This window comes from Emys orbicularis, chromosome 12 (assembly GCF_028017835.1).
Source record: "Emys orbicularis isolate rEmyOrb1 chromosome 12, rEmyOrb1.hap1, whole genome shotgun sequence".
Classification (NCBI taxonomy): domain Eukaryota; kingdom Metazoa; phylum Chordata; order Testudines; family Emydidae; genus Emys; species Emys orbicularis.
This window is the reverse complement of record NC_088694.1, coordinates 44448239-44457218: the sequence shown is the minus strand read 5'-3', so window position 1 is coordinate 44457218 and position 8980 is coordinate 44448239. Positions and strand designations below refer to the sequence as shown.

At 44.2% G+C, this 8980-nt stretch overlaps 1 protein-coding gene across 1 annotated transcript; it reads left to right on the top strand.

Moving 5' to 3' along the window:
- Window positions 1-251: 251 nt before the first annotated feature.
- LOC135886277 (olfactory receptor 14A16-like) lies at window positions 252-1596 on the top strand. Its single transcript, XM_065414098.1, has 3 exons — window positions 252-267; window positions 834-1082; window positions 1205-1596. Exons 1-3 carry the CDS (start codon window positions 252-254, stop codon window positions 1594-1596), a joined length of 657 nt encoding a protein of 218 aa, XP_065270170.1.
- The last annotated feature ends 7384 nt before the right edge of the window (window positions 1597-8980 follow it).

Here is an 8980-nt window from a genome sequence, read left to right as displayed (position 1 = left end):
AAAGGTGCTGGAAAAAGGAGAGGGATGTGCAGCAGGAGATGCTAGTGCTTCTCAAGCAGCAAACAGTCATTCTGCAGACTCTTGTTGACCTTAAGGTTCAATTGTCCTGTGCTCGCCTCCCTCTGCAGCCTATAGAGAACTGAATTCTAGGACCTCCCCACACAGCCCCACATACATTCCATGTGGCATCTGGGGCTGTTGTACACGGTTCAAAAAAGAACTAGACAAATTCATGGAGGATTGGTCCGTCAATGGCTATTAGCCAGGGTGGGTAGGAATGGTGTCCCTAGCCTCTGTTTGCAAGAAGCTGGGAATGGGCGACAGGGGATGGATCACTTGATGATTACCTGTGTTGTTCATTCCCTCTGGGGCACCTAGCACTGGCCACTGTCGGAAGACAGGATACTGGGCTAGATGGACCTTTGGTCTGACCCAGTATGGCCATTCTTATGTTCTTATGTTCCTCCAGCTCAACCTCCACCCTGGAAGAGAATATAGGAAATCACAGCTGCACATACACTGACCTGTGAGAGACACGGTTGGTGTATGGGTTTGTGAAATGGAAATGACTGTTCTTTCCCCTTCAAATGTTCTTTTCCCATTATTTATTAATTTTTATTCAGTTATAAATGTGTCTGTTTCCATGGGTATGGCATAAAAGGCTTTTTTTTGGAAACATTTTTTCTTTATTAGTTAACATCTCTTAGTCATTATAAGTGACAAGTGCTGGGCACCTATGACAGTCATACACTGAGATATTAGGGAGAGGGGAAACAGGGCCATTCCCTCTGTTGCTTTAATCCTGACCATAACCCTTTTCATTTCCTCCACAGCCATCACACAATGTACTGAGGAAGAAAATGTCCAACCAAACCACCATGGCCAGTTCCTTCTCCTGGGATTCTCTGATGTTCGGGTGCTGCAGATTTTGCACTTTGTGGTGTTCCTGGTGATTTACCTGGCAGCCCTGCTGGGGAATCTTCTCATCATCACAGCCATAGCCCTGGACCACCGTCTTCACATCCCCATGTACTTCTTCCTGATTAATCTGTCCATCCTAGACCTTGGCTCCATCTCTGTCCGTGTCCCCAAATCCATGGCCAATTCTCTCATGAATACCAAGTCAATTTCTTATTCTGGATGCATTGCCCAAGTCTTTTTTTTTTTCATATTCTTTGCTTCAGCAAATTTTGCCTTCTCACAGTCATGGCATACAACCAATTCATCACCATCTGCCAAACGCTGCACTATGAGACAGTGATGAACAGGAGAGTTTGTGTCCAAATGGCAGCCAGTGCCTGGATCAGTGGAATTTTCTACTCTGCACTGCACACCAGGAACACGTTTGCAATATCCTTCTGTGGAGGCAATGTGATAGATCAATTCTTCTGTGAAATCCCCCAGCTCCTCAAGCTCACCTGCTCTGACTTGTACCTCAGTGAAGTTGGAGCTCTCATCTTTGGTGTATCCGCAGTCTCATGCTGCTTTGTTTTCATAATTGTGACATATGTTCAGATCTTCACCACAGTGCTGAGAATCCCCTCTGAGCAGGGCCAGCATAAAGCCTTCTCCACCTGCCTCCTCACCTTACTGTGATCTCCTTGTTACTTTTCACTTCCACTTCTGCTCACCTGAAACTCACCTCCAGCTCAACCTCAAGTCTGGATCTCATGCTGGGTGTTCTCTATTCTGTGTTGCCTCCAGTGATGAATCCCATCATCTGCAGCATGAGGAACAAGGAGGTGAAAGGAGCACTGAGTAAGCTGATAAGTTGGAGGTTATTCAGCAAGAATAAAATGTCCACATTTCTCCTTTGTTAGCAATTTCATTCTCTGTTTCTTTATAAATATAATAATCTGATGACAGTATTCATCGTATAATTTACACTAGTAAAAATCTGGACAAACATACGTCAAGAAAAAATGTAATTACTACACAGGTATTATACATATATCAATGTAATTAAGATTGGAATCTATCTATCTATCTATCTATCTATCTATCTATGAAGTACTGCTACCCATCTCCATACTATCTGAGAACCTTGCACATAAAATCAGTAGCCATAGCAAAGTCCCTAGTGGGGTCCCTGACTCTTATTATTCAGGATAAAAATTCTGATTGAGGTATCAAAGCATTTTTTCATTGTGTTTTTGTTTGTTTGTCAGATTTTTAGTTTATATTTCTGTAGTAGTTTGTTATTTTTATTTGTATCTCTGTTCCAGTTGGGTTTGGAGGTGGGAAGGCCTGGTGATATAATGAGTGTTTGATTAGACAGGATTTTCTATCTTTGTCCTCTCTTGAGAGTGCCCATATGTCATCTCTTTGATGTGGTTTTCTGAGCAAACTGAAGGTTAGCTCCACAGAATGATAAAAGGGCATGCCACAGTTCCTCCTGAAATGATTATACTGTTGGGATATTGTTGTATTATTGATGATGTGTTGGGGGACAGAGAGCCTCAGGTAGGTGTCTTTTTATTATTTTAAACTGAATGAATATGTAAAAGCTGTATGCAATGCTGTTGTAGCTGTGTCAGACCCAGAATATTAGAGAGACAAGTTGGGTGAGGTAGTATCTTTTATTAGACCAACTTCAATTGATGAGACAGATTAGCTTTCGAGACACACAGAACTCTTCTTTCCCAGACCCTATGAGCTTAAGGCTAACACCAAACTGGTGTAAGACCCAGACACTGTCTTGGTTTCTTTCCTTTCCCAGTCAAATAAAGTGTCATCATACTATCCCCTAAGTAAACCTATCAAGCTCAGTCTTGAAGCCTGAATTTTGCCCCCACTCCTGCCCTTGGAAGGCTGTTTCAGAACTTCACTCCTCTGATGGTCAGAAATCTTCAACTAATTTCAAGCCTAAACTTGTTGATGACCTGTTTATATACATTTGTTCTTGTGTCAATGATGGCACTTAACTTAAATAATTCCTTTCCCTCCCTGGTATTTTTCCTTCTGATGTACGTGACTAGGAACTGTAGTAAGTGAAGGCCCTAATAAAGGTCCAGAGCACCACACCGGTAGCATCTGAGAACACACCAAGCATTCATCCAGTCTAACACACTGGGAGGCAGCACCTCCAGAACAATTTGTTTCAAATCTTCCATGTTAGCAATCCCTGCTGATAATCTAATATAGGTCTGAATCCTGTCTGCCAGCTTAGCCGGAACTTCCCCTGGCAACCTTGACATTCCTTTAAGGGTTGCTAACTCACTAGATAACTTAAAGTGATTCTGAACTACGCGTTTAAGCATCTGTGCAACATCATCATCAAAACCGAGGGTATGACAGTTGAGGGGCCCCAAAAGGGTTTGTACCAGAATTGGTTACTGCAACATGTCAATTCCTACTGCTTTGAGTAACTGCTCGCCTTTATGGAGACATGCCATAAACTCATTGAAATTGTCAGAGCGGGGAGGTCCAACAGCTCCGGCTAATGCAGTTAGTTCATTAATCTTTAAAGCATCGAGCCTGGCTGTTAAGCCGCTCACTCGTGGTTTGCGGGGGGTACTTTTAGATTCGTGATCCTTTCCCCTATCTGCATAGGCACGGGGGGGCCATGGATCTTTTAAATGATCAGCTAATTTTTTTTGTTTCAGTTTCCACTACATCCCATAACCTTAATGCGGGGGGCTATCTGTATGCAGGGTTTTATCAAGGGTAAAGTTGGTAATAGGATTTTCACTGGGGCTTGCAGTCCCATTTTCACCCATTTCTCCTGTTTTTACTGGAATTGATCTAGGTTTTGGGGAGGGCTTGCCCAGAACCTGGCTTACAACATAAGGTGGCAGTTGCGGTGTGGTAGCCCCTGCCCATGGGTCATGACAGGATGTTTCAACAAAGTCATTCCACATGTCCCCTGTTCCATCTTTTAACTTGGCAAGATCCACCTGTTTCCATTTCTGTCTCCATTCCTCAGGCACTGTAACAGCACTTGAAGAACACTGAACCCCAGGGGACGGCACTTTTTGCTTCTGCAGGTTTTCTACAGCTGTTTCCATTTTTTTATTTTCCTGCTTCACTTGCTCGAGCATATCATGAGCTTGGACCGCCTGTTGCCCTGCTAACAGAGCTTGGGCTTTCCAGTGCTTGACTGCCCAGGTTACCTCTTCTACTTCTCTTGTTTTTTTTTCTGTTACTTGTTTGGCCAGCATGCCAGCATGCTGTCTGAGCCATCTCACTGCCATAGACATGAGTTGCAAAATTCTTGCTTTTTAACTTTTATTACTGTTTCTCAGAGCCTTGGTTTCTACCATCGCTCTGCATATGCCAGTCCATGTTTCCCCACTCTCTTTTTTAAATTCATATGGACCCCCCTTACTGGCAATCCAGCGGGTCCAAGAGTTTTCAAACTCCATGGGGATCATAAGGGAGGGGATCAGGGGGTTCCCTAGCTCGAGGTTTGCTGCCATGTTAGATTGCGATTCTTACCACGGCAGGTTCGCTTACGCACCAGATCAGCGGTCGGGGTCACCAGTGTTGTCAGATGCTACCGGTGTGGTGCTCTGCTTTCTCCTATGTTGATATCACTCGGCTGCGTGCGTGTGTTCCCTCTGTGTGCTGCCCCAGCTCTGCGCAGATAGCTGACCCAGCAGACCCGAAGAGAACCCCCAATAACCACAGTGTCTAGTAAGATGCAAAGTCACGTCGACTAGGTTTATTGCGACCTTGGACACAATTGCAGTTCCTGTAGGTTTCTTAGCCTAATTCAGGGCATACTATGAGAAAGTGCCTCTTGGCAATGGACACGGCTCAGTGGCGGGACTTTCCACTGCCCCCTCGGCCGGACAAAGACACCACCCCAGGGATACATTCTTATACACAGGTACAAACAAGTTACACATCACTCCTGACGTATTGAGGTGCAACCCCTCTACGTAGCAAGGTGCTGCCTCTTACCTTGTACAGATTGGTTCGATCAAAATAACTCTAGCCATCATTTTACCCTTTTGCCCCTGTCATTGGGATGGGTTGGCCTGTTCCATGTTATCTGTGGAATGTTCCAGTATGGTGTGTGTTCTGATATCTGGTGTCCAGTACCTTTTAGGTATGTGTCTTTTTGCAGCATCAGCCCTTTCCTTGCCAGCTTCTGTGAGCAGAGCCTGCCTCTGGCTCACAGCAAAGTCTTGACCATTTCTTTAGTTCAGGCCTCAGGCCTCATACTGGGACTTTATTAGGGCCTTCACTTACTACAGGAACATTAGTTTCCTTTATGGCTTATTATTTTATACTATATGACTTCTCATCAGAATGGTTAATTATATTTAGTTCTTGCTTTCACAAGGAATTGGTTTTATTTTTACATGGTATGTCTATTTCTAATTTAGCAATTTAAAGTAAACTTGTCTTTGGTGGCCTTTTCTATTAATCCTGATATAAATGTGAAGTTATAAAGAAAGGAGGGAAAATTTTGTGTTACACTTTTAGTGTCTTTTTCACTGTTAATATATAAACAGTAAAAATACTTTCATATATTTTCCATATTTTTATTTTCATGGAAAAAGAGCATGTTATGTCCCTAAATTTATTTCATTTTAATTTTTTCTATATTTATTCCTGTTTTTTCTAAGAAAGAAAGAAAGAAAAGGTGGAAATTGAGATAAAAGGAAGCATATTTCTTTTCAAATATATCTAAATAATTTTGTTTGTGAATTTTCAGATTATTGCAATTCATATTTTCTTTCCCTAAAAGTTCTATATTTTCCATATTTAAGTACAAAAGAGGCTGTTCCACACTGGAAAATATTTAGGTGAAAATGCGCACTTCTTCCTGAAGAGATCTACACTCCATATGCAAAAAAAGTGGACCTTCATATCCAAAAATGAATTATATGTAGATTTACTCCTGTAAGACCTCCTAGATAAATACTGCATTGAGGGAATAGTTGCATGCTATTACTTAATATCATTAAAAAAAAAACATAAAACCTGTCAACAAATTTCAAATCAATTATTCCTGTATATAATGAATTAAGTCAAGAATTTTATAATAGAATCACAGAATCATAGAATCATAGAATATCAGGGTTGGAAGGGACCTCAGGAGGTCATCTAGTCCAACCCCCTGCTCAAAGCAGGACCAATTCCCAACTAAATCATCCCAGCCAGGGCTTTGTCAAGCCGGGCCATAAAAACCTCCAAGGAAGGAGATTCCACCACCTCCCTAGGTAAAGCATTCCAGTGCTTCACCACCCTCCTAGTGAAATAGTGTTTCCTAATATCCAACCTAGACCTCCCCCACTGCAACTTGAGACCATTGCTCCTTGTTCTGTCATCTGCCACCACTGAGAACAGCCGAGCTCCATCCTCTTTGGAACCCCACCTCAGGTAGTTGAAAGCAGCTATCAAATCCCCCCTCATTCTTCTCTTCTGGAGACTAAACAATCCCAGTTCCCTCAGCCTCTCCTCATAAGTCATGTGCTCCAGACCCCTAATCATTTTTGTTGCACTCCGCTGGACTCTTTCCAATATTTCCACATCCTTCTTGTAGTGTGGGGCCCAAAACTGGACACAGTACTCCAGATGAGGCCTCACCAATGTCACATAAAGGGGAACGATCACGTCCCTCGATCTGCTGGCAATGCCCCTACTTATACAGCCCAAAATGCCATTAGCCTTCTTGGCAACAAGAGCACACTGTTGACTCATATCCAGCTTCTCGTCCACTGTGACCCCTAGGTCCTTTTCTGCAGAACTACTACCTAGCCATTCGGTCCCTAGTCTGTAGCAGTGCATAGGATTCTTCCGTCCTAAGTGCAGGACTCTGCACTTGTCCTTGTTGAACCTCATCAGGTTTCTTTTGGCCCAATCCTCCAATTTGTCTAGGTCCCTCTGTATCTGATCCCTACCCTCCAGCGTATCTACCACGCCTCCCAGTTTAGTGTCATCTGCAAACTTGCTGAGAATATTACAGTTTGAAGAGACCTCAGGAGGTCATCTAGTCCAATCCCCTGCTCAAAGCAGGACCAACACCAACTAAATCATCCCAGCCATGGCTTTGTCAAGCCGGGCCTTAAAAACCTCTAAGGATGGAGATTCCACCACCTCCCTAGGTAACCCATTCAGTGCTTCACCACCCTCCTAGTGAAATAGTGTTTCCTAATATCCAACCTAGACCTCCCCCACTACAACTTGAGACCACTGCTCCTTGTTCTGGCATCTGCCACCACTAAAAACAGCCGAGCTCCATCCTCTTTGGAACCCCCCTTCAGGTAGTTGATGGCTGCTATCAAATCCCCCCTCACTCTTCTCTTCTGCAGACTAAATAACCCCAGTTGCCTCCTCGTAAGTCATGTGCTCCAGCCCCCTAATCAGTTTTGTTGCCCTCCGCTGGACTCTCTCCAATTTGTCCACCCCACTGGTCTTCTTGGTAACAAGGGCTCACTGCTGATTCATATCCAGCTTCTCGTCCACTGTACTCCCCAGGTACTTTTCTGCAGAACTGCTGCTTAGCCAGTTGGTCCCCAGCCTGTAGTGGTGCATGGGATTCTTCCTTCCTAAGTGCAGAACTCTGCACTTGTCCTTGTTTCCTCCTCCTTTCCTTTTTAAAATATGGGCACTATACTTGCCTTTTTCCAATCATCCAGTACCTTCCCCAATCACCATGAATTTTCAAAGATAATGGCCAATGGCTCTGCAATCACATAAGCCAACTCCCTCAGCACCCTTGGATGCATTAGATCTGGACCCATGGATTTCTGCATGTCCAGATTTTCTAAATAGTCTTTAACCTGTTCTTTCACCACTGAGGGCTGCTCACCTACTCCCTATGCTGTGTTGCCCAGTGCAGCAGTCTGGGAGCTGCCCTAGTCTGTGAAGACCGAGGCAAAAAGCATTGAGTACTTCAGCTTTTCCCACATCATCTGTCACTAGGTTGCCTCCCCCATTCAGTAAGGGTCCCACACTTTCCCTGACCTTCTGCTTGTTGCTAGCATACCCGTAGAAACCCTTCTTCTTACTCTTCATATCCCTTGGTAGCTGCAACTCCAGTTGTGCCTTGGCCTTCCTGATTACACCCCTGCATGCTCTATCCATATTTTTTATACTCCTCCCTAGTCATCTGTCCAAATTTCCACTTCTTGTAAGCTTCCTTTTTGAGTTTAAGCTCACCGAAGATTTCACTATTAAATCAAGCAGGTCACCTGCCATATTTGCTCTTCTTTCTGCAGTTTGGGATGGATTGTTCCTGCACTCTCAATAAGGCTTCTTTAAAATACAGCCAGCTCTCCTGGACTCCTTTCCCCCTCATTTTAGCCTCCCAGGGGATCCTGCCCATCAGTTCCCTAAGTCTGCTTTTCTGAATTCCAGGGTCCATATTTTGCTACTCTCCTTTCTTCCTTTTTTCAGGATCCTGAATTCAACAATCTCATGAGCACTGCTGCCTAGGTTGCCACCCACTTCTACTTTCCCTACCAATTCTTCCCTGTTTGTAAGCAGCAGGTCAAGAGGAGCACGGCCCCTAGTCGGTTCCTCCAGCACTTGTACCGGGAAGTTGTCCCCAACACTCTCCAAAAACTTCCTGGATTGTCTAATATATATATATTCAGCAGAAGTCAGGGGGCAGAAAGAGAAGGGAAAAGGAGCTCCACCGGTCTCACAAAGGGCAAGGTGTGAAGGGAAGGGGGCTGCACAGGGGTCACCGAGGGCAATCTGGAAAGAGACATGGCTGTACAGGGTGTCAGCTTGTCTGGAATGGCTCACGACCATGAGTGCCTAAGTCAGGGCAGACTGCCAAAAACAGGGCAGACACCCCAAACTGGTGGTGGGTTCTATAATTAGATTTGATTAAGCCAGTAACAAATGTGAACTCCTGGATCACTATACAAGTCTTACCATGGAGTCACAGAGAGTCCCCTTAGACTCTCCAGTCTATCTTGCCACCCAAACTGGAATTCATGATGAAAGGTCACTTACTCCAAAACTCACATCATATTCAGGTTGCTTCCAGTACCAAGAGACCAGTCACTTACTGCAG